The sequence below is a fragment of the Bos mutus genome, chromosome 6 (genome assembly GCF_027580195.1).
Source record: "Bos mutus isolate GX-2022 chromosome 6, NWIPB_WYAK_1.1, whole genome shotgun sequence".
NCBI classification, from domain to species: domain Eukaryota; kingdom Metazoa; phylum Chordata; class Mammalia; order Artiodactyla; family Bovidae; genus Bos; species Bos mutus.
This window is the reverse complement of record NC_091622.1, coordinates 19191808-19218004: the sequence shown is the minus strand read 5'-3', so window position 1 is coordinate 19218004 and position 26197 is coordinate 19191808. Positions and strand designations below refer to the sequence as shown.

The 26197-nt window shown below is 40.2% G+C and overlaps 1 protein-coding gene across 7 annotated transcripts in view; it reads left to right on the top strand.

Moving 5' to 3' along the window:
- Nucleotides 1-26197, top strand: part of NPNT (nephronectin) — a 99696-nt gene that overhangs the window by 46329 nt on the left and 27170 nt on the right. For all 7 annotated transcript variants that reach the window (XM_070372052.1, XM_070372049.1, XM_005907288.3 and 4 more), the window contains 7 exons: nucleotides 3958-4077; nucleotides 5395-5514; nucleotides 7368-7502; nucleotides 7811-7933; nucleotides 9317-9706; nucleotides 22414-22500; nucleotides 23075-23173. In XM_070372052.1, the coding sequence (XP_070228153.1) occupies nucleotides 3958-4077; nucleotides 5395-5514; nucleotides 7368-7502; nucleotides 7811-7933; nucleotides 9317-9706; nucleotides 22414-22500; nucleotides 23075-23173 (1074 nt within the window). The remainder of the gene's footprint in view (nucleotides 1-3957; nucleotides 4078-5394; nucleotides 5515-7367; nucleotides 7503-7810; nucleotides 7934-9316; nucleotides 9707-22413; nucleotides 22501-23074; nucleotides 23174-26197) is intronic.

The window sequence follows — 26197 nt, the reverse complement described above, 5'->3', positions numbered from 1 at the left end:
CTTAGAATGACTGAGTTAAATTCATTTAAATTATTATTGCCTGTGCTCATAGGGAACTTGATTTGGATCAAGAAATTCGGGCAATAGGATGAGTTTCAGAATCATTGAAAATTTAAGGGGTAAGAGTTATGACGGTTGACATACTGAGATCTGTTTGCCTGTGACCTCCACTTGAGTCAGACAAAATGCAAAAGCTTATTAGACTTCTGAGGCATTGCATAGTTTAAGCCTCAAAGGAAGAAAAAAATGTCCAAATTACATTAAATGAATGAAAGATGATATTCCTTAAAAATCCATGGCATTATTTCACTCAATGAATCTCTTCCAGATTTTCAAGTTAATTTTCATTGTCTGCATGCTAATAAAATTTCTGATTCTTTTTTCTTCCTGAAGTGTAATTATAATGCTATGCAGCTTGCATTTTTGTCCTGGACCAGCTCCTTCCCGCTTCCCCTCCCCCCACCCCAATCCAAGCTCCTGAATTCACCCACTTGCTTAAATATACTCCTGACTGTAATAGACACTCCTTAAGGATTGTATATATAACAATATGAGTATTTGAATGTAAGTGGTTTAATTGTAAAGTTCTGTCATTGATGTGATAAGATAGGTACATGATAAAGTCATTCATTTTTTTATAATAGATTTTCCTTATGAAGTATATTACATTACAAACTTCTAGAGAAAGACCAAAATTTAAGTAAATTTAAAACAAAGACACAAGTTTTCTTTCCTACATTCTTTCGTCAGCTTCTAAGTGTGATCTGAGAAAGTGCGATCAAGGGGCATTTACTTGTTCTTTATAATCTGCTCGTTATTGTAGGAGCCTTTCCTATAAATTGGAAGTGTCATTTTCGAATTTCTGACTTAATTTGATAGTAATAAAAATGTTACAAGGGCTATTACGCTAGAGATTTTGGGAGCAGGAAACATCAACTCAATTTTATAAGGTCAATAAGGAAATAAGGTATTAGTCCCTCAGTCATATCCTACTCTTTGTGACCCTGTGGACTCTAGCCCGTCAGGCTCCTCTGTCCATGGAATTACCCAGGCAAGAATACTAGAAGGGGTAGCCATTTCTTTCTCCAGGGAATCTTCCCAACCCAGGGATTGAACCTGAGTCTCCTGCATTGCAGGCAGAAATAAAGTACAAGATAGTAATCATAGACTAGAAACTCTAAAGAATATTGAGGAAAAGGAAGTTCATCACAGGACACCAGATGCTTTTAATCTGTTGAAGCGCCCTGCCTTAGAGTTCTAATATTTGGTAAATACTGAAAATCATGGATAATTGTGGAATTCTATTTCATCATTTCTGCAGTGGTTTTATAAGGGTCAGTGGGAAGTTTTTAGGAGACTTGCGTATGGCAGATGGGGCAATGGTGGCCATCACTCAGGACGTGGACAGCGGCCAGCTGTCGGGGGGTGTCACCCAGCCTGTCACCAGCTGTTAGAGTACAGCTTTCTCAAATTGCTTTCAGCCTATTTGGATGCTTATGTGTCAATTTAATAATAGTAAAATAGCCAACACGTGTCTCCATATTTGCCCCCCTAAATACTGCATGTTTATTTAATTTTCCATATCATTTCATAGGTGATTCTCAGGTTTGTTTGGGTCTTTTTTATTGGAATTATGATATCTTAGTGATTTTTCATTTCCTTTCAGTTTTATGCTTCTTAACCCCTAAGTGTTTTTTTCTTATGGGAAGGGAAAGGTAAATTTGATTGAAGACCACCACCAACCCCAGTCTGAGTCGCAAAGACTCCCCTGGGCATCCTCAGGGCCACTTTATCCACCAAGACTGGAGCAGCCTCAGCTGGGCTTCAGCTTTAGTTCATGACCGTAGTGTCCGCAGACATTTCCATTGGCATAAATGCGCCTTGTATACAAGCTGCCTGGTGCTATAAACATCTAACCAATCCCATCCGGAAACCACAGAAGTTTCTGATGCTTTTTAAGGGTTCTTAATTGACATGTTTTATATCCATCAGTATGCTTCCCTTGGGGTATAGAATTCAGTCTTACTCTATTCTTTGTTGTTCTATTCTAAAACACAAAGCCTTTCTCTTAATGTATTCAGATTTAAATACTATTTACTATAATATCAGTCAGTTCAGTCGCTCAGTCGTGTCCGGCTCTGTGACCCCATGAATCGCAGCACGCCAGGCCTCCCTGTCCATCACCAACTCCCAGAGTTCACTCAAACTCATGTCCATCAAGTCGGTGATGCCATCCAGCCGTCTCATCCTCTGTTGTCCCCTTCTCCTAATATCATTCAGGGATTTATCAAAGCCAGATGTGAATCTGCAGGGACACATTAAGCATTGTAATTAACTCTTAGAACATGAGAAATGACTGCTTGACTCTAATTTTTAATAAATACTGAAAAACAAGGTAGAAGAATATAAGAAGTGGAATGGATGTCTTTCTCTGTCTTTTCTCTTTGATTTAAAAATTTTACTCATTTTAACAGAGGGGAGAAAATAAAATTTTTGTTGATATTATAATTTGCAAAGCATTTTCTTTGAGGAAATTTTTTGAAATAAAAAATTTTAATTATGATTCTGTTTTGAATATCCTTGGCTGGGGAAGAGTGTATGAAGTTTAAAAATAAAGAAAGCATAGGAGATGATGAAGGTATCTGGTTTATTTATGTAACCTCCCCAGGCTTCACCCAGCTGGGGATCTGCTCACAGTTGTGTTAAGGTTAGAAAATAGACTAAATCGGCAAGTTGGTAAAACAGTTTTAAAATTTTTATATGAAATAACTACTTGATGGTTTTAAAAAACAGTGTACTTGGTTACATTAAGTATATAAAAATGTATACATTAAGTATATAAAAAAGTATAGACTTTTAATAAATGAGCAGGTCAGATTTAAATTTAGTTAGATTTGAAAACAACTTGTAACTAGATATATTTCCAATTTGATGACATGGATTAATAGATAATTAAATTAGGCTAATCAGGTGCCTTTGCTGGCAGTCCTGACAAAATAAACACGTCATATTTCTTTTTAATGAAATCTGTATTTTGGGCATTAGTGTTTCAGTGTATATTTGTCATGAGATTTATTTTCACTTGAGGCAATGTTCAACTTGGGTTGGAAAAGTCTCACGTGAAGTTCATTAGCTCCCTTCGTATTGATATTTAAACCAGTAAACCTAAAATACAGGATGATAGTCTATTATGTATTGTCCATTTGTATTTCTATATGCCCTTCCTAACTGCAGAATGAATGAAAATAATGTTGGAGGGTCTTTTTTTAAGTTTATTTTGTGACTCGAATGGTTTACTATAGTAGGAGACTGAAGCTTCTTCTTTAATCTGAGATTAGTTTATAGACTATGAATAAGAGGAACCTCAACAGTGATCACTCTAATTCATTGAGCTTCTATCCTCTTAAAAAAAATAGCCTTTCTTTGGGAAGGTCAAAGCAGTCTAATATTAAAAATCCGTATACTTTCTACAAACTAAGATAGGTTCACACAGTATCTTCTTTAAACAGAGACAAGAAGTTGAAGTAGGAAGATCACATGGACCAGAGTGAATCTAGCAGTATAACCCCAGATATTTTGAGGATGTTGAAGTCAGATAGATGGTGTGTACACTGCTCTTTCTAGGGATGATAAGCCATGTATGTGTCGGTGAGGAGAATCTCCCCAACTGTCCTCTGTAAACAGAGATCACACATGTTAGATTAAGTCCCAGAAATTCACACAGCCTTCCATTGTTATAAGGCTTCTGGTCACCTTTGCTAGCAGACTCTTCACAGCTCTAGTGTAACCAGCATTAAAATGAAGACACTGTGAGCAAACGATCTCTTATGTTTATGGCTGGTTACGATAGCTTGATTGACTTTTCCCCTTTATTCTTCGGCATAGAGAAGCATTTGCAGTGGTTCGCAGTGGCGTCGAGGTTTTGTCATCTCTCTGCTTCCTCCCCGTTCTCTGCAGACCTAAACGAGTGTGGCCTGAAGCCGCGGCCCTGCAAGCACAGGTGCATGAACACTTTCGGCAGCTACAAGTGCTACTGTCTCAGTGGATACATGCTTCTGCCGGATGGGTCCTGCTCAAGTATGTCAAGAATCTTAACTGCTTTATAAGTGCTCTGGGCTTGACTGCACGCCGTGCCCGGCAAGTGTGTGAGAGTGGCCTCCTAACCTCCTCCCAAGCAGGATGTGAGCGTGTGTTTTTATGTGTGCCTGAGGAATGGAAAACCAGAAGAGCTGCCCACTGTAGATGTCTCGCATTCTTTTACTGTGGGTGCCAATGTCAAATTAATTTGGAAATGGTTTTCTGATGTTATTCCTAGCACATTTTCCCTGTCTTCCATCTGGTTTTAGAACTGTTCCATGTAGAAAAAGAACTTCGGTGACCATTTGAGGACTGTTGTGCTCTCCATAAGGCTGGGCAGTAAACTGTTGGCTGGTAGGGAATCCACCCAGCCTGGTTATTGAGTATAAACCACCCACAAGTGGTTTGTACTCAATAAACCACTCACTTCAGTTTTACATTTCTTTATAATAGTCTGAAGGCTAAGTTACAGCTTTTGTCTTGAAAAAAGCATAGTTCAAATGAAAAAAAAATGCTTATAATAACTTAAAAGTAGATTTCACATGTGTCTTTGTAAGAAAGAAATGGATGGTGTTTCCTACTATCATTTGGATGTGTTTTATAAATGGACAATGGCCTAAAATTCTCTGCAGGCTGAATGTTGAATTGAGGTTGTGGTTATAGGATATCTAATAGTTAATGACTTGAATTTTATTTTTACTGAAATAGATCAGCTAGATCAGTTAATTATCAATAGGTATCAGCTATCTCTAACTGGATTGCATTTTATAAAATAAAAAGGTTAGCTAATTTTATTATTTCATATTTAGCATGGAACTTTTTGCAGTGAGGCGAGTTCATGCTTCTGAACAAGTGGGGGGGATGCTAGACTCCTCTATCCTTGTACAGCTCACTGGGAACAACGTGCTGTACCTGGAGACATTTAAGGGATGGTTGAGGCAATTACTTGGATGTTTTAGCTAAGACCAACACTTAATATGAGTAATCAGGGAAAAATAACCTCCATTTTCTATCTGGCTTGGCCACTGGAAAAAGTTCCATATGATTTTTCCAAGTTTTACATTTGTCTTTTAGTTCTTCAGATGCATTAAGGATCTTCCCCAGATACTAACAGAACTGGTTCACTTCTTAATCATCTCTGAGGAAAGAGATCTCCTTCTTATTTTTGACTTTTTTTTTAGATTGTTGGAGAATTAAGCCCGTTTTGTCTTCTTTGTTGGTTCCGTGTCACTGATTTCAGGATAAGTAGAAAACATAGCTGTTTTGGGGACCAGGCATGCTCCCCGTCTCTGAGGCAGGCAGTCCCTGTCTTTCCAGGTGCCCTGACGTGCTCCATGGCAAACTGTCAGTATGGCTGTGATGTTGTCAAAGGTCAAATTCGGTGCAAGTGCCCCTCTCCTGGGCTCCAGCTGGCTCCTGACGGGAGGACCTGTGTGGGTGAGTTGTAAGACCAAGCATCTCTGTCAGCAGCCTCTTGAGGGTAAGGAAGAAAATGAAATATGATGGAGGGAAGGGAAAAGGGCAGTTAAATAACATCAGGAAATTAGTTGCCCTTGAGAGGCTGTCACATGTCTCACAGGGGGACCCACTCTCTCTGTGAAAACCTTGTGAGGGGCAGGAGGAAGGTGCAGCCAGAGGAAACCGCATGTGCCAAGGCACTGACGTTGAGAGGGAGCGCAGTGTTCAGGGAACAAGAAAAGCTCAGTATTTCTAGGACATAAGAGGCAGTGAGCGTTGAAGCTGAGCAGGTAGACAGGGCTAGACTGCATGTCCTGCACTTAAGGATTTGATTTTTTTCTCCTGTAAATTAGGAAGGCAGTAAAGATAAGAGTGTGGGCTTTGATTTCAAAGCTGGCTCTGCCATAGACTTGATATGTAACCTTAGGTAAGAGACTTCCTTTCTTTGAGCTTGAGTCTTCTCATTTTTAAAATGGGAGTAATGCCATATGGAACCCTTGTGAGGATTGAATGAGATCATGGATGCAAAGAGCTTAGCATCTAGTAAGCTAAGCTTGTAGTACCTTGCATGGAGTAAGCACTGAGTGAGTGGAGGTGTTTGGGGACTTGAGAGAGATTTGTTGAGTACTTTCTATATTCCAGACACTGTTAAGTGCTAGGATGTAGAGTAATGGACAAAGCAGACCAGATTTTAATCCTTACAAAACTGATATTTTAATGGGAGGGACAGAAAAGAAAGAAATATCCAGTGAAATTACAAACAATACCAACTGTTAATATGAGGTACTAAGAGAGTGAAAAACAGAAAGGATCTGTTTTAGAAAATAATGGTCAAGATAGCCATAAAGTAAGACCTGGACTGCTGGCCATGTGAAGAATCAGCCAAGCAGGTGAACATGTTCTAGAGCACTGCAGTGAAAGAGAGGCTGACTTCTTTGAGGTTTGGAAAGAAAGAAGACCATACCCTTAAGTACACAGTATGAGGGGTGGTGGCTTAAGATACAGCCGGTGAGGGAGGTGAGGACTGTTTATTACAGGGTCACCAAAGACATGGTGAGGAACGAGGAATGGATTCAGAAAGCAAGTAGAAACAGTTGAGAGTTTTGAGCTTGGTAACAATCCCTTCTTAGGTCTCGAGAGTGAAAGTCGCTCAGTCATGTCTGATTCTTTGCGACTTCATGGACTGTAGCCTGCCAGGCTCCTCTGTCCATGGAATTCTTCAGGCAAGAATACTAGAGTGGGTAGACATTCCCTTCTGCAGGAGATCAAACCCAGGTCTCCCTCATTGCAGGCGGATTCTTTACCATCTGAGCTCCCAGGGAAGCCCTCTTATGTCTTAATAAAATCGTTTGTTGGCAATTGAGTGGGAATGCTTTGGAGGGGATAAGATTGGCAGAGGACAGGCCAGTTTGGAGGCTCCTATAATAGTCAATCCTGGGAGAGCTTGGACTATAGTCATGGCAGTAGGTGAAGAGCAGAGTAAATGAGTTCACAGAATTTTCCAGAGAAACAAACAGCTGGGATCAATGATGTAGAGATTAAGGGATATGGGGTTGTCAAGGATGACTCATGTTTCTAGTTCAGGCTAGCAGGGGGATATAGGTGTAGTGCATCCTGTGATGTGGTGCAAGAGGAGGACAGCTTGGGTTGTAAGGATGAATTGAAATTTGGAGATACAGAATTTATGTTGCCTGCCAGGGCCACCAGCCGGATAACATTTATGATGAGCCACTACGTCAGGCAACCGTTTGCAGATAATTGTTTATTTTAAAATATACTCCACCTGAACATGCTGTTGCTCTTCCTAAAATGCAATTGGCTTCTGTTTCTAGACATTGATGAATGTGCTACTGGAAGAGCCTCCTGCCCCAGACACAGGCAGTGTGTGAACACTTTTGGGAGTTACATCTGCAAATGTCATAAAGGCTTCGACCTCATGTACATAGGAGGCAAATACCAATGTCACGGTAATAAACCCCAGCCATTGCATTGTGTTGTGTTTTTCCTGTGGAGCGGAAAGATCTCTTAATTATGATGATGACTGGGATGTCAAGGGCACAGGAGGTTACTGGCAATTAAATTAAGCAGACGTGAAATTCAAACCCTAGTAGTCATGGATGCAAATGTACTTTATTTCTTCCCTTTATCTGCGATTTTACGTGAACATTCACATTGCAAAAAAGAGGCCTTTTTTTTTTTTTTGAAACTATGTATTTTTTGTGACTCATTATTTATCTCCCAAATAAACCTCTTCTTTTCCTACTTCCTGATGCAGATATAGATGAATGCTCCCTTGGGCAGTATCAGTGCAGCAGCTTTGCGCGATGTTACAACATACACGGGTCCTACAAGTGTAAATGTAAAGACGGATACCAGGGCGATGGACTGAATTGTGTGTGTGAGTCATGCTTCTCTCCCAGCTCTGAATTCCAGCAGGAAGTACAGGGTTACACAAAGGCCATTGCTAGAGAAGATAAGGAACAAGATTAAGTATCAAAGAAATATCGTTTTTCATAGCTAGTAAAACTAGTCTTTGATTTCCACAAATAAAAATCACTTGCTCAGGTGTTTTAAAAAATTAAAGACTCAATGATAGACTCTCATCTTAAAAGCATTGAGTTCCTTGACTGAACTCTCTCAATAGCTTCTCTTTAGCAGGTAAGGCATTTTAGAGCCCTTCCTGAGAATTTGATTTTGTTACAATCAGAAATAAATCTATGTTTGTCATCATCATTAGACTAAAATGATGGGATAATCTGAATATTTTGTACATTTTTGTTCCTCTGGTTTATGCCTCCAATTCTGCTATTAAAAAAGCATTTCTTTATTTATTTTCTCTATGTTCAGAACTGTTTTGCTTTTTAAAACTTTATACATTCTATTTGTAGTATGGCTATGTTAGTAGATAAACATGGAAAAAAATACCCTCCAAGATGAAAGTTTCACAAACCAAAGGCCACAATTTAGCATACATTTCATGCAGCAATAGATAAATTAAAAATTTCTGTAGTAAAATATTTACTGAAGATCATGGAGCATAAAATCAGGATTAAAGGATTTTTGAAGGGTCATGTAGTTATATGCCCAGTCTAGAGTAGATCATTCCAGAAAGATTAAATATTAATTCCTTTTGGTGAATACAATCAAGGACGAAGTTTCCACAGATGATCTTCATGATCTCTGGACATTTTTCTAAAAAGCAATTGTATAAATTAATAAAGGGGAAGGAAAGCCAAATATTAAACCATAAATAGAGCATTTAGTGAGAATGTGTTTGTGTGAATTGAATTTATATAAAGTGTGGAAAAGAAAAGTATTAGTCTTTAGACAATTCTAAACATGATTTTATATTGCTAATATACACATACCATGGGGACATTTAACATTGACTCTAAATATACATTTCTCATACTTTAAAATTTTAGAATATCTCTGCATTAAAAAAAAATCTCATCGATTCTTGTTTCTTTCTACTTTACAAATACTTAAAACTGTGTTTTGATACATTTCACTTTAGAAACACAATATAATTCTTTGTACATCCACCAGATATGTTTATGCGATATGTGTTTGAGTATATATATGTATATATTATATATACACACTAGTATTTGCTTTTTTCTTCTTAAACAGCGTGACTTACATTAGGGGAATATTCTAAATGTAAAAAGTAAGCCTCATTGGCATGAGGTATTTTGATGTGTTTGTTTCTTACAAGTCGATATCTTTGTTTTTAAGGAGAGATGGTTATGCACTAATTAAAATATATTTACTCTTCTAGATATTCCAAGAGTAATGATTGAACCTTCAGGTCCTATTCATGTTCCAAAGGGAAATGGTACCATCTCAAAGGGCGATGGAGGACACGGTAATTGGATTCCTGATGTCAGAAGTACTAGGTGGCCTCTGAAGACACCATACATGCCTCCCGTCATGACCGACAGGCCCACTTCTAAGCCAACAGCTAGGCCTACACCAAAGCCAATGCCAGAGCCTACACCCCCTCCACCCCCACCCACAGAACTCAGAACACCTCCACCAGCAACAGCCCCGGAAAGACCAACCACCAGACTGACAACCGTAGCACCAGTTGCCACCACGTCTCCAAGAGAGATTACAGTTGACAACAAGATACAGACGGATACTCAGAAACCTCGAGGAGATGTGTTCAGTAAGTCACAAATGCTGCCACATTTGGGGGGACTTTTCCTCCAGTTCTTTTGAGATGTAATTGACATTCAGCATTGTAGAAGTTTAAGGACGTACAGCATAATGGTTTGACTTATACTGTGCTGTGCTGAGTCACTCAGTTGTGTCCCGTTCTTTGCGACTCCATGGACTGTAGCCCACCAGGTTCCTCTGTCTATGGGGATTCTCCAGGCAAGAATACTGGAGTGGCTTGTCATGCCCTCCTCCAGGGGGTCTTCCCAATCCAGAGATCGAACCCAGGTCTTTTGCCCATTTTTTAATTGAATTATTGGTGGTGGTTTTTTTTGGTTTTTTTTTTGCTATAAAGTTATATGAGTTTCCTGCATATTTTAGATACTAACTCCTTGCCAGATATATGATTTGCAAGTATTTTTCCTCATTCTGTAGGCTGTCTCTTCACTCTGTTGATGCTTTCTTTTGCTGTGCAGCAGCTTTCTAGTTTGATGTCATCCTGCTTATTATTTTCTTGCTTGTGCTTTAGGTCCCATCAAAGGAAATCATTGCCAAGATCCGTGTTGAGGAACTTTCTTCCTGTTTTCTTCTAGGAGTTTTGTGGTTTCAGGTCTTTTGTTCAAGTCTTAAATTCATTTCAAGCTAATTTTTGTGAGTAGTATAAGGGTCTAGATTCATTCTTTTTTACCTGTTATTATCCAGTTTTCCCAGCACCATTTATAAAGAGACTGAATTTTCTCCTTTAAGTATTCTTGGGTCCCTTGTCAAATGTTATTTGACCTTATGTGCTTGGGTTTATTTTTGAGCTCCTGATTTTGTTCCATTGGTCTAAATGTCCGTTTTTATGCCAGTACCATACTGATTGATGACTGTATCTTTCTAGTATACCTTAAGATCAGGAAGGGGGTGCCGACCAGCTTGTTCTTCTTTCTCAGGATTGCTTTGGCTGTTTGTGGTCTTTTGTGTTAGCCACAGGCCATGTCTTGAATAAGAACCAGTTATACATAGTATAAGTCATATATCCCTATTGTGACATATTATAAAGAGCTATATAAAAGTCTGTCAATTGGGCAACTAAGAATGTGAGTGGAAAAGGAAAGAATAAGTAGATCATAGCTTCTATTCAGTATGAGAATTCTCCTAACCTATTCAGATTTAGTTGAAAACTTTCAGAGATGGGGAGCTTAACATAGCACATGCCATTTAACTTTTAATCTAAGTGTTCATTCATTCAACCAGTAAACATTTTAGAATGCCAGGCCCTGTATTAGGCACTGGCCTTACGAAGGTAAAACAGAAAAGCATACACGCTGATGGAAAAGACAGTTGCCCCGAAGATAACTGTAGTACTTAGTTAGTGGGAGAGAAGTGGAGGTAGGGAAGAGGGGTACCTAACTGGCCAGGGACAGTTTGGGGAATGGGGAGGCTTCTTGAGTGAAATGGGGCAAAGGGGATTAAAAAAAGGGAGGCATGGTTCACGGGCACAGCAGAGGCACAAGGGTAGGAAGCAGCAAAGCATATGCAATAAACTCCCAGCAAACCGGCAGGCTGAGCCAAGGACTGAGAAGAAAAACTGGCCAACTACCCCTTGTCTTTACTGTAAACTGGTGGTTAGATCTATACGGGAACCAGGTTGGATTCAAGATTCCAGATTTTTAATGGGTGTCAGTGGAGATAGAGGCTGTAGGTAAAGAAGTTTTGAAAGTGGGGAAGAGGTTGTCCTCTTATTACTAGAATAAAATTTGCTTTGTTCAACCTCTTTTTGAGCCTTTTAACGTGTTATTTTTTTTTAATAGTCTCTTTCTTCCCATTATTCCTCTCTATACCAACACACATGAATTTAAAAATAACATTGACGTTCACCCCTAGCATTTAGCAGGATAAAACTGGGGAGATGCAGGGCTCCAATGATGTTTGAGAGCACTCGTTTTAAGAGACTGTGATCTTAAAGACTTGCCCTCAGGAAGAATTACCTTGATCCCATGCCAAGACTGTTGGATGCGGCAGATAGTGTGGCTGCTTTGGGATACTCCTGCCAAAAATTAAATTCCACTCTCAGTTCATCTTCAGTCATAGCTGCTGGTTAAATTAGCATGGATGAGGATATTTTGGAAGCTTCTTAATTTGCTGTCTGGAGTCTATAGCATATATTCCAAGTAAGGGAGTGGTTCTAAGATTTTAATTCATAATATAAAGAAAAGTTCTATTTAACAACCTCTTCCACTAAACATATATATCTTTCAATGTAAAGAAAAATACAATCGAAGTAAGGGGCTATTTGGAGACTGCCCAACAGTGGCTGTAACTAACATCAACTGAAAATTCATGAAATGAGGAGAGCCAAAGTCTATTCTCAGACCAGTGGAGAGTAAGGATGGCTTAAGAAATTACGAACTTGGGTAAACTCCAGGAGATAGTGAGGGACAGGGAGGCCTGATGTGCTGCGGTCTATGAGGCTGCAGAGTCAGACACAACTTAGTGATTGAACAACAACAACAGCAAGAAATAATTATGCCAGGAATGAAGAAAGTATCCAATGAATAAATGGTGTTGAACTGAAATAGTGTTAAGGTTTCTCTGCCAGGTATGTTATAGTGCAGATTCATGGGCAGGTATCTAATCAGCAGTTGTTTTCCCTGAGGCGGGTCATACAATGCCTGGGACAGAGTAGGCTCTCAGAAATATTTGTTGAATGAAGTGAAATGGATTTTTATATTGGATTCAGCTATTTCTCAACTATTCAATAGACTATTGATTCTTACAGGCTATCCCCAAATAATCTAATTTATTTCAGACTTATGATCTTTCTCTTAGGCTGATGAAGCTTAATGTAGCTATTAAAATAAAACATTCTCTGGAAAACTAAATCTAACATACTTCTAAATTTTTAAGCATGATTCTGAGAAACAGTCAAAAGATATTGGAAAAGAATATAAGACAGAGGCATATGAAAATGAGAAGTTTTTAGCTACTGTTGAGGATAGAATACATTGAATCAGAAGATACGGTTTTGATTCTCACCTCTATTACATGTGAGTTCAGTGACTTTGGCCTGATTACTGTGTTTTCTACCTGAATGTTTTCATCTGTTACATGAATGTTTTCATCTGTTACATGGCAGTAGTATTTAACATTCTCATAGAGTGCTTCAGGGATCAAACATAATACAAGTAAAAATGTTTGTGAATTTTTAAATACTGTGAAATGTAAAAGATTGTTGTATTTTATAGGAATGACTATGATGGGGAACATTTAAATAATATGTGATTAAGACAATAACTTTTATATATGATATGGAATATTAAGCATATGTTTTTTAAATAATTTCAACGTGAGGAACCCTAGGTTTTTCAGATTGTGTGAACAGAATTATAATCAGATATATTTGCAGGACTAGCCCTAGCTTGTTTTAAGCAGCACTGAAGTTACCTGATGGGCTTCCCTAGTAGCTCCGATGGTAAAGAATCTGCTTGCAATGCAGGAGACCTGAGTTTGATCCCTGGGTTGGGAAGATCCCCTGGAGAAGGAAATGGCAAAACCCACTCCAGTATTCTTGCCTGGAGAATCCCATGGACAGAGGAGTCTGGTGAGCTATAGTCTGTGGGGTTGCAAAGAGTTGGACATGACTGAGGGACTAACACTTTTGCTTTCAAAGTTACCTGATACAGCATTAAATTCTTGTTCCTCCACTAATGGGACAGACCGATGCTTTTCAAAGTGTTTTATAGAACGTTAGTTTTCTGGGATATTAGGCAAGTGTATACCTAAAAAGTTCTGAAGTCGAATAAATTTGAGAGATCCTATGCTTCGTCAGGGCTTCCCAGGTGACACAGTGGTGAAGAATCTGCCTGCCGACGCAGGAGACACAAGAGATTCAAGTTTGATCCCTGGGTTGGGAAGATCCCCTGGAGGGGAGGGCATGACAACCCACTCCAGTATTCTTGCCTGGGAAAGCCCACGGACAGAGGAGCCTGTTGGGCTACAGTCCATGGGGTCACAAAGAGTCGGACATGACTGAGCAACTGAGTAAGCCTGCAGGTTTAGTCAACTTAAATAGGTTTGTTAAGTATAGGACTTTTCAATATGCTAGCGGTCATTATGAATCTCTTGAAGAGGCATATAAGGTGCATCATTTCCCAAATGGATTTAACCATGGGATTATTTAACTGTTGGGCTCAGAGTTCATTATAGCCCACTTCAGATGAGGCTGGGTTGAACTAAGACTTCTAGAGACTACAAACCCAATAGCCTTATCCCATTAGCTGTCATTTATGTGGTTTCTGAAACTACTGGGTTGATCTTGGACTCAAAGAGCCTGGTGGGGATGTAGTAAGGGGGTGTAGGGAGGACAGAAAATTACCGGGCAGACTTAGAGCAAGAAAGGCAGATTTAACTGGTGGGCTGCCTGCCTGGATATCAGAGGTATGCTGCAGGGGATTGCTAAAAGGTTGGAGACCAAGTGAACACCAAAGACAAAAATCTGGTATCAGAGCAGGTAGGAGGGATCCCAGAGCAGAGAAAAAAGGAAAAACGCTATATAGAACCCAAAGTAAAGGACGTTAGGGAAAAATGCAATTCCAGTCTAGCAATACAGTGAAATATTATGCATTGATTTCTTTTTCTAAAAAATGTTCGCTGACTTGGAAAAGTACTTACTTTATAAAAATGTTAAGTGAAAGAGAATATACAGAACTGGGTATACCATTTGATCCCAATTAGGTATAAAATACACATCTTCCTATGTCTGGATGAATACAAAAGTCTGGAAGAAAAAAGACCAAAATAGTAACCATGGATCTATCCAGTTCTTGATGTTTGGGGTGATTTTCATTGCCTTTTTGTTATCCTCATGCAGTGATTTTTAATCTTCCCATTCCCCCTGTCACTGGTCACAGTAATTTATTACAACAGTCTTTCCTTAGGAGAGGGTGGTTGTTGTTGTTCAGTCGCTAAGTCGTGTGCAACTCTTTGCAACTGACCCCAAGCATGCCAGGCTTCTCTGTCCTTCATTGTCTTCTGTAGAATCCCACCCTCCTAGCAAGAGAGTTTTGTGTTTTGAAAAAGTACCCCAGGGAATGTTGATGGTGAATCATGTTAACTTTATTAGAACTTGCTGGTTTTTAAAAACTCAAAGTTTTGTTAACTTCTATTTTTAACCTTTCAAAATTTGTTTATAATTGAGCATGTCAGATTTGTCCAGTTTTAGCTAGAAAGCTCTGCAAGGAATATAATAGCACTGGGATCAGAAAGTAGATTTTTCTCAGAGTGTTACCAGAAGCCCAGTTGAACCAGAGTGATTTAGGGTACTTATAAGATGTAGAGTCCTAATCCACACATTAACTAGATTGGACTTTCTGGGGAGGCATGTCTCAGTCTTCAGTGTGTATATAAATCAGACAGAGACTATGTTAAAAATGTCCAACTCTTAGAATTCCATGGACTGTAGCCGCCAGGCTCCTCTGTCCATGGGATTCTCCAGGCAAGAATACTGGAGGAGGTTGCCATTTGCTTCTCCGGGGGATCTTCCTGACCCAAGAATCAAACCTGGGTCTCCTGCATTGCAGGCAAGTTCTTTACCAAAGAGTAGGGTTCCCTAAAACACAATGACAACTCAGTACAGCAAAACCATGCCTTGAATGGAGACAAAGCCAGCTGTGGGTTGTTCCACCTGCAGTGCAGGAGATGCAGGAGATTCGGGTTTTATCCCTGGGTCTGGAACAGCGCCTGGAGGAGGGCATGGCAACCTACTCCAGTCTACTTGCCTGGAGAATTCCATGGATAGAGGAGCCTCGTGGGCTACAGTCCATGGAGTCACAAAGATTTGGACATGACTGGGCAATGGAGCGTGCACACATGGTTGTTTAAAATTTAACACTTGTGCCTAAAACATAGTGTATAGCATCTGGGCCATATCAAGAAGGAAAGTGTTGCAGAATAAAGATTATGGAATATAATGTAATATGTATCAGGGGCTTTTAAGAGTGGCCATATCAGAAAACCAGACTCATTGTTGCTGTAATACTCTAGATCATGACTGTGTGCTGAAATTCCAGTTGAGCACCATCAGTAAGACAGAGTTGTTTGCCCTTTAATGATTGCTGCTTGGCTGCCTCCTGTCCACAAGTTCTTTCTCTTTTCCCTTTTACGGATTTTGCAGAGTCTGTGGCTGGTGTGATCACATTGTTCCATAGTCATGGAAATATGATCTCTTTTCTGATTCTGTGTGGTGATGAGTAAAAAGATTGTTTCTGCTGAGGGGTGAAAAGGTCTTCAAACTAGTTTGCTTTCTAGTAGACCGTAAGGCCTAGAGAGACCCTGGAGAAGATGCCTGGCATCTTCCTGAAGATGAAATTTCAGCAAATGTTTTGAAGGACTGCTTGAAGGTCAGGTTCGAATGCTGTGAATTCTGAAAGTTTTCAAGGCATTTTATTTATATTTTAATTGGATCCTGTGATGGCTGTTTAAAAAAAAAAATAGGTCTCTCCCGAAGGTATAAATTGAGTTCTTGGTGAACATGAGCAAAGTCAGAGATCAGATTTTTTTGTTGAGTTGCTGTGCACATTTAGAGTTGTAATGAAAAATACTATGCTCATAGCCACTCTGTGACTTGCAGCATGTTACCAAATCTTCCTGTGCCTTTGTTTCCTTATCTGTAGGTGGGGGTAATAACAGTATCTGCTTCATTGGGCTGTTGTGAAAATCAGGTGAGAGAGTGCTTGTAAAACTCTTACCATAGTGTTTGGCATACAATAAGAACTCAATACCCAAAAGCTGTACTACTTCTATTGATATTGTTGAATTCATTTACATGGTGAAGAAAACATGTCCCACTTAACTCATAAAAACACAGCCTTATTTTGTCTTCTAGTTTTGAGTTTATATTTTTCTGATGCTTTTTATCATGTTTCATTACTTACGACCAAGTAATTGGAATATCCTGTTTTATTTTTTTAGGTATTTATGGTACCTAATTGAACAGTGGTAATGTTAAAACAGAGACAGTATCACCTCAACTTCTTTACTGAGCAAATAGTGACGACAGCCTTTTCAGAGATGAATCTATGTAGATGGGAAACTTACATGATGGGTCTTCTAAATACCAGAAATAAAAGCTTTCCCTTTTCCTTTGAAGTGATTCATTAGTCCCAAGGGCATGAGGCCTGTCCCTCACAGTGGTGGGCTTCTGTGTCACCCAGGGTATTGGTGCTGTGTTCATCCAGGCAGCAATAGTCAGAGAGTCGGCTATGGTACCACCTGTGCTCTGTTCTAGGGCTCAGACTCAGGCCTCACCTTCTAACTTCCTTTGGCTTATAGGAAAGCAAAGGGAAAAAACGTTTCTGGTGGTAAAACCTAGGGATCTTCAGAGATTACAGAGTGGGGATGAAAGGCAAGGAGTCTGAGATGCTGTCTTTTGCCTCCCACCACTCCTCTCTTCCTTGTTCTTTGCCTCCACATTCCTTGTCCAGTGATCTGTGATCTAGAAAAGATGAGTCATCACTCTTATGGTCATACTTAGAGAAAAGCCATCTCTTAGACATTCTCTTCTCCTGGTGTGGCTCTAGGCAAGTGCTTCAAGTCATCCTGCAACCTTACTAGAAGAGAAAGGGAAGTTACAAAAATGGGGCTGATTATTGTTAGCTGTGTCTATGTTCCTACCTTTCACTAGAGATTTAATTTTTCCCAGTTCTACTCTTTACTCTCAGCCCAAAGGTGTCTTTTGAACTTTGGGGATTTTTCCCACAGTGAAAGCTTTGGCACACTGGGGCTTATTTCTGTGGAGCTCAGCAACCCTTTGCATTTTGTTAGTGATCGGTAGATGACTGAGAATTTTCTCTAAGGTAGTTAAGGAAATTTCAGAATCTCTTTTCTAATCTTTTTATTTGCTTCCCTCTGGTGATTTAAAGCTGTACTGTGTATGTTCTTCATCTGGAGAAGGAAGGAAAGGACAGGGGAGAGAGGGAAGTGGGGCAGGGGGAGAGGAGGGGAGGGGAGAAAGGAGGAGGGGAGCAGAGAGAGGTGAGAGATAGTCTCTTAAAACCCTTGTCATTCATGCCCACTTCTGCCACAAGAAAGAGCCTTCAGAATATTAGGGAAGTTACATATGTACCATTTTCTCCAGATGAACTAAACTGCTAAGTATAGAAAGAATTTAAGACAGTGTTATCTTTAATCTTCTAGTCCTGCAACAAATGCCAAAACTGGCCTGGGTAATGTCATGGGAGCCACCCTGGAACAGAAACAGAATTTGTAAACCTACCTTTAATAAATTGTGCTTACATTCTGCTATAGTAGTTACTCTTTGAAAGAAGTCTGGTAGTAGGTGTGTGGGATAATATTTACATTTCCTTCACTGGGCTTACCTTTTTTTCAATTGGAGTTGACTTGCTTTACAGTGTTGCATTAGTTTCTGCTACAGCACAGTGAATCAGTTATCTGTGTACATGAATCTCTTTCCTGGGTTTCCTTCCTGTTTAGGTAACCACAGGAAATTGAGCAGAGTTCCCTGTGCTGTGTAGCGGGTTCTCAGTAGTTATCTATTTTATACATAGGCTTTAGGGGCTTCCCTGGTGGCTCAGTTGGTAAAGCGTCTGCCTGCAATGCGGGAGACCCAGGTTCAGTCCCTGGGTTGGGAAGATCCCCTGGAGGAGGAAGTGGCAATCCACTCCAGTATTCTTGCCTGGAGAATTCCAAGGACAGAGGAGCCGGATGGGTCACAAAGAGTCAGACACGACTAGGCAACTAACACTTATACAAAGTAGAGTATATATGTCACTGTGCTTACTTTTAATGTTTTTTGGTAAAAATATTCAGTTGACTCTTGGGGAAACCTCATTTATGAAAACAGATTATATATTAATACCATTATCCCTGAGGAAAATATACTTACTAGAACATCCCAGGGCAGAGTTCCTTTTAAGAGGTTTTTTGCTTATCTGTGTGGCCAGTTCTTCTCCCAGGCTTCAGGGCTCCTGTGTCCCCCAGCCATCGGGAACATCCTGGGCCCCTGAGCCCCATCCAACCACATTTTATCCGTCTGTCCGCTTGCTTCAGTACCTGTTCCTTCTCTTTATTTTAGTTCATAAGATTATAAGAAGTAGGTTTTGGTGGATGAAACATTGACTAATGGAAGAAAAGGTTTTAGGAAATTATCTAAATAGTATATGAAAACAGTCTTTGGTTGGTGTTAATTGTGGTCCTAACTGCCCTTTGACAGCCACTCCCCCCTGTTCATCCTCTACGCTCCAGCCAGAATGCTGTACCTGATCTTGGCGCTCCTCTGTTACAGTCTTCGAGACTTCAGTTTCAACCAGAATGAAGTCCACAGTCTTCACAGTGCTGTAAAAGGCCCTGCAGGATCTGCCTGCACCTCTAGCTTTATTTGGAGCCCTCCCTACTTCCCCTCTCCACCACCGCCTCCAGCACCCTCGTGAGCTCTGCCCCTGGAATGATGTTCACATTCATACCTGATCAGTCTCTAGGGCGCCAGCTCACAGTAACTCATCCTGCAGGTCATAGTGTAAGCAGCTCCTCTCAGAGATGTTCATGCATCTGTCTTCTGGTCAGCCCCCTGTTCCCCGGGGAGTCTTTAACCCATTCTGTCATTTTGTGTGTGTGATAATGATCCAGTTTCACCTTTTTTTTTTGCATGTGGCCATCCAGTTTCCCAACATTTTTTATTGAGGAAACTATTCTTTCTACACTGTAGACTCTTGGTTCCTTGGTCATATATTAATTGACCATGCATGGGAGTGTATATCTCATCACTTTTTTCTAGTCTGTTTTTTTCTTTGTTCATTTGTTTTTCTTGTACATAGTGGAAATCATTTCATTTAAAGTTTTATATAAACTGTAAAATATACCAGGGGGTGGGTAGTGAACCTTCTCTTGACACTTCAGTGAGACACTTCAGTCCATACTGGTGTGTGTAAGGAAGGAGGATTCGTTGAATAATTTAGCAGAGCCACAAACTGCAGCACACAAAATTGTACGAACTAATAGCTGCTGAGCATCTTAGATCTAAATTCCTTGGCATACTTCCCGGTGAACTGCAATGAAGGTGGGCATGACCATCCACTGCTAAATTAAATGGTTCTTGGAAACGAAGTGCCTAAAATACTAATGAACCATCTGGCACTTCACAAGTTGTTAGATGACTAATTCTCTGAGTGGCTGTTTTCCAAACGTGTGGTCTCATCCCTTACTTTTAACCTCCATCCCTCCCACTTTCTTCGTTTCTGAGCATCCTCCAGACACTGTGAATACCTTTCTCTCATATTTCCAAGCACCTTCTTTGTACTCACTGCCTTAAATACTCGCTCTTCCCCGTCTCCAGCACTTGGCTTTTAGCTTGGAAGGTTCCATCTTCTTTCCGTCTCAGACTGATCAGTGGTTGCTCAGAGAGGACCTCCTTGGTAAAACAGGCCCTTGTGCCAGGAAACCTTTGTCCTGTCCTCCCCTCTGCACCAAGACTCTCCTTACCATTTGACGTCCTTCATTTAGAGAAACAGGGGCTGATAAACCTTCATCAGTTCAGTTCAATTCAGTTGCTCAGTCATGTCTGACTCTTTGCAACCCCATGAATCACAGCACGCCAGGCCTCCCTGTCCATCACCAACTCCCGGAGTTCACTCAGACTCACGTCCATCGAGTCAGTGATGCCATCCAGCCATCTCATCCTCTGTCATCCCCTCCTCCTCCTGCCCCCAATCCCTCCCAGCATAATGCCCTTAAAATATGGTAGTGTCAAATTTGAGCTATTCCAGTCCAGAGATGATTTGTATATTCTATAACAAGAGAAGGGAACAAAAAAGTAATTGTTCTATGGATTTGGTTTTTTTAAAAAAAACTCTATGTCATGAGAAATGAAACATGTGTGCCTACAACCCTGTAATATTTCTAGTCATAAGAGGCGGACTGCCTCTCAGAACCCCAGATGAGGAAAGGAGAGCTGAAATTGGACGACTTTGCTGTCAGTCATTTGGGTGTAAAAGTGGCCTCCCCAAGGGCGCTTGTGATCAGTTTGTCCCGAGATCTTGTCCATTAGCTAGCCTCTCTTCTTCCACCCATCTGATGCTGTATTTCAGATGGTATATATGAGTGGGGGGCAGGGCGTGGAGATGAGCAAGGGGCTTCAGTGTTTAGATTTCCACAAAAAAAAAAATAGAAAAGAAAAACTTCAAAAGTAGTAAGCTAAAAAAATCAGGGCAAGTATTATGGGTTTGTTACTTAATTTTAAAAATTATTGCTAAAAATCACTGGAACATTATTGAAAAAGAACTTTTTTGACTGATGTCTGTTCCATGGTGTTCTACATCTTTCCTCCCTGCCTTATAAAAATAGAGCTAATTAATTTAAGTTCTGGCAAAGAAAAGGGAGGATTCCCTGGTCTTGGGCCAAGAATCCCCTCCACTACCACCAGCATTCTCTCACACTCTCCACTCCCAGCCCAGCTACTCTCCCTGACATCATCTGGCGCTTTTCCATGCTAGTTTTCATTAGAATTTGGAGTTGTAGTGTCCTAAATTCTACATTTAAAATTTGCCTCTCCCATTAGAATGCAGGCTCCGAGGGGGCCGGGTCCTTCTTGCTCTTGTGCAGTCTGTTTCCTCGGGACCTCCCCCAGGGCTTGACATATGTGTGGCAGTTAGATGTACATTGAAGAAGTAAATAAATGGATATGAATCCATTTTTAAAGTGTACATGGGCTTCTGACAAGGTCTTCCCATTCACTCAATAAACACTTACTGAATGCCTGTCACTTGGTTCAACCCTGGAAATGCCACATGAATAAGACGTGATTGATGCCCTCCAGGACTTCAGAAGCCAGCAGAGGGAGAGACGCACATGTGTGTAAATGACTGCAGTTCTTTAGGAAAGAGTGGAATAGCAGCATGTAAATATGAGTACAGTGGGGAAGAGTTGAATTCACTCAGAACATTAGAGTTTTCACCCGGCCAGTGGTATTTATGCTGAGCTTTGAACAGAGATCTTGCCTGGAGAATCCCATGGACAGAGGAGCCAGGCAGGCTACAGTCCATGGGATCGCAAAGAGTCAGACATGCCTGAGCGACTAAAAAAACATTTTTTTTTTGTAACAGAGAGGGGAGGTTAGATTGGTTAATTAGCAGGAAGAAGAGCATCCCGGGCTGGGCAGGGGGTCAGAGAGGTGAACAGGACAGCATGTTCGGGCAGTACTGTGTGTTTTAGGGGGTGGATTGTGAACTCTGTGCTAAGGGGTTTGGATTTGATCTAAAAGGAGCCAGGGATCCTGCTTAAGCCCTGAAGCCTATCGCAGATGCGGAGTTCACTGGAGACGAGTTCATGCTTTGGTTAGAAAGTTAAACCGTTCGCTGCAATTGCAGGCATCCCCACCGCCCATTAAAACAGCCTTAGAGTCCATAATGTATCTTTCATAGACAAATTTTAGAATTTCATAGAGATATTTTGCTAGAAATTGGTAGCTGTTTTAAAATGTATTTTCCAGATACTTTTTAATGTATGTTGAATTTTAGAAGCTTTTGAAACCCATTTATTAAAACTGTACCCAGAAAAATGTTATCTCTCCAGAACAAACTTCATGAATCCTCATGTGAACTGTGATGAAATATTTTGGAGTTTCCAGATGAGTGTAATACCTACGTCTTTCCCCCATTGTTAAAGGTAATGCCTCTTTGTCAATGCCTCATTAAAACTGAACAAAATGCATCTCTCTTGCAGTTCCACGGCAGCCTTCAAATGACTTGTTTGAAATATTTGAAATTGAAAGAGGAGTCAGTGCAGATGATGAAGCAAAGGATGATCCAGGTAGATCCCTATATTCTTAGTACTGTTATAATGACACTATTCCCCTCTATTTCATTAGAATAACATTTTTTAATTGGAGGATAATTGCTTTACAATGTTGTGTTAGTTTCTGCTTTACAACAACATGAATCAGCTTTAAGTAAAACAGCTTTTAAATTGTAGATTGTTTGGTCACATCTGAGAAAATGGTACTTTTTTCTTCTTTTTTTACCACTTGGTTTCCCCTGTAGTTAGATCAGTTGAGCAAAACAGTGAATCGTCATTATCTTCTTTTAAAAAATATTGAAGCAGCATTAAGCTGAGGAGGAAGTCATATTTTATAAGTGATGACGTAACAAGGTCATAATTTGGCAGCAATGGTGTGTTCTATTTTTACAGCTGAGCACTGATGCACCATTGTGCTGAGAAAGGATTCATGTGATTTCCTTTTGATCTCATGGACAGACCTTCTGGTGGGATATTTAAATGTGGACAGGAGAGAACACTTGGACAGATACTCCTAGTTCTCAAGACTTTTGTTGTTGTTAGCCCTTGGGTTTGTGGTCTACTCATCTTTCTGGTAATTTCCTTGCAGGTGTTCTGATACACAGTTGTAATTTTGACCATGGGCTTTGTGGATGGATCCGGGAAAAAGACAGTGACGTGCACTGGGAACCAGTGAGGGATCCAGCAGGTAAAACCATTCGTCTAACTCTAGTACACATTTCAGCTGGGTCCTATCTGAGGACCCAGTTCCGCTACTCAAGGATGCTGCGACACAGCTCTCTGTTTACTCAGAAAAGAACGTGTGTCCAGCATTCATCTTCTATTTTTTTAGGTGAACTGAATTTGTTAGCTAGCAATTAGAATTATAAGTAGACAAGCAATTTATTAAAAGGCCAGCTAATTTCTCTCAAAACAGCTTGGTGTAAATATAAAACATGTAGACTCATTCTAACATGTAAAGTTATGTGTAGTGCCCCCTGCCCAAGGATAAAAATAATATGATACAGCAGCCATCATATAGTCCCTGGTTGTTTTCTTGATTATGTCTTTCTTTAAGAAATAGTAGAAGGAAACAGTGGAAATTTCTGTGAAGTTGTGGATCTCTCTCACAATCTAGTTTTCAGTCTAATTTGGATGTTGGACAAATTCGTTATAAATTACCACCACTTTTTCTACAAGTGAATGTTATTGGAAAGGTAGGTGTAAATATAGACACTCGGAAAATTAAGACTTTTAAATTACACACGTCCTACAAATCTAAAGTTTCAGAAATTACAACATGTTTTGTCATCTTGCTTCAGGAAACAAAGCTACATATTATTGTTGGTTTTCCCCTCCTCCCTTTAGTAGTTAGTCTTTTATGGGTGAGTCAAACTTAATGGAAGGGTGAGAAGTTTGGGTTCTTTTTTTTCCTTTTTACACTCCCGATTCTAGACTAGGGAATGAAAGATGAAAATCATGAAAAAAAGAATAAAAAAAAGTTACTTGCTTTAAAAGCCTAGTTCCTCAATACTATCCCAGCTATAGAGATAGAGCACAGAACATGTAAAGGTTAGCTTGAGGATATGCTCTATTAAAACCAGCTCTTCTTAGTGGTCAGTATGCACCAAATCAGCCGGAGACCTTGTTAAAATGTAGGTTTTCATGCATTTCTCATACTTCCTGGGGATACTTTTCAGGTTCATCCCTCATGTACATTTTGAGTAGCAAGTTACTAAAGATTGGGGGCCAAAATATATTCATTAGATCCCCTAAGACTGAAATGTTAGAGATATTTAAAAAATGAAATTTGAGGTAAGCTTTTAAAAAATTCCCTGGTGGTTCAGATGGTAAAGAATCTGCCTGCAATGTTAGACACCTGGATTCAGTCCCTGGATTGGGAAGATTGCCTGGAGAGGGGAATGGCAACCCACTTCAGTGTTCCTGCCTGGGGAATTCCATGGACAGAGGCGCCTAGCAGGCTATAATCCATGGGGTCACAAAGAGTCAGACACTGACTGAACGACTAACTGTTTCACTTAAAAAAATAAGTATGCAATAAATTCAGAGGGATTTTTAGATTTAACTATAAAATAATTTTTAATCTCACATACACACATACCAGTACATTCTCTCTCATTCTCACTTAAGGTTAGCTCTGAGACAGATGACATTATTATTAATGTCATAGATAACTGTGAATAAGGGAGAAATCAACATTTATTTGATAGGTACTATAGTCCTGACTCATTCATCATCTCAGTTTTATTTAATCCTCTTATCTACCCTGTGGAAGTAATGTTTTTATTTCACAAAGGCCCAGGGGTTACATCAGTTTCCTAAGGCTACAGAGCTACAGAACAGACTTCCCATCCAGGCCTCTCTATCCTGCCTATGCAGCCACCTCAGCAGTTCAGTGCCCACAACCCCTGCAGCATTACTGAGGTTGGCCCCATCCAGCCTGGCCTCCCTGTCCTGGGATTGTGTACATGATCTGATTAGCAAGTCTCAGGCCTGGAGATTTGAGTGACCACTGACCTGGAGTAGTGTGCTATAGAAGGAAGGATCTTTAGCAACCTGATGTGAAAAATGGTGAATAATGCTCATAAGCGTAATGAATAACTGTTCTAAGTAAGGTACACTGGGGAGAGTAATTCACACTCAACTCAGAATTCATTGCACTTGTCTGTAAACAGCCCGTGTGAAATGTTTGACTTTTTAGAATTTAAATACTGTCTTTTAGAACCAATTTAGTACTTTTCAATAGTTTTTATTATTCATCACATATGTAAATATTTAAATTTGCTGTGACCAAACCCCGCCTCCCCCCCCACCCCCGACCCCTGCACCCCACCAAATGCACTTGCCCTCCAAGAGGAAAATGAAAAGAGGATTGGCAGTTAGAATGGTAGACAGAAAAAGGTCTGAAACGGTCCTTTGGCTGTGATAATACAGAACAAGTGGAAAGGAATGGTGGCTGCCTGGGTAATTAGACAGCTCCTGCTCATTGGCTCTGGCCCCTTTGCTGGGGTTGCTCCAGGTTTCTGCCAACAGCTTGGATGAACTGGATGTTGAAGGCGTACTAACCAATCTGTGGATAACTTAAAGCCATGGGAGAAAGCAACTGTGTGTGCTGACACAAACACCCTCCAAAGATTAGACCAGTGGGCCACACTTAAGAGGCGGCATCTCCTGGGGATGAATACATAGTGTAGCTCTTGAACCACCCACACAACTGTGGGAGTGCAAGGATGTGACTTAGCAGTAAGTGTGAAAGACTTAGAGTTTTAATGGATAAAATCAATGTGAGTGAACCCTGTGTCACTGCTGCCAGAAAGTTGGGTCATTTGCATAGAAATAGGTATTTTTTTCTAGAATGCAAAATACACTTTGGTTCTTACCAGTCAGAGAAAAGAGGTAATTGTCGGTGACTCAGAAGAGTATGACCTTGATAGAAAGATATCTCAAAGCTTATAGAAAAACAGGTAAGAAACCCAGGAACCCAGAATGTTTAGTCTGGAGTAGAAATAATGGAACAGGGCAGCTTTTCAAATACATGACCGGCAACATCTATCTCCGTTGTTCTGTGACCGCAAGGGGATAAGAACTTGAATCAGTAGGTAGAAACTTACAGGGGGGCTGACCTTTGCTCACTATCAGAACTTTCCCATAGTCAGAGCTGTCTAAAGAGAGATCAGGGGGCTGTCAGTGGGGACCTTGGACTGGGCGACAC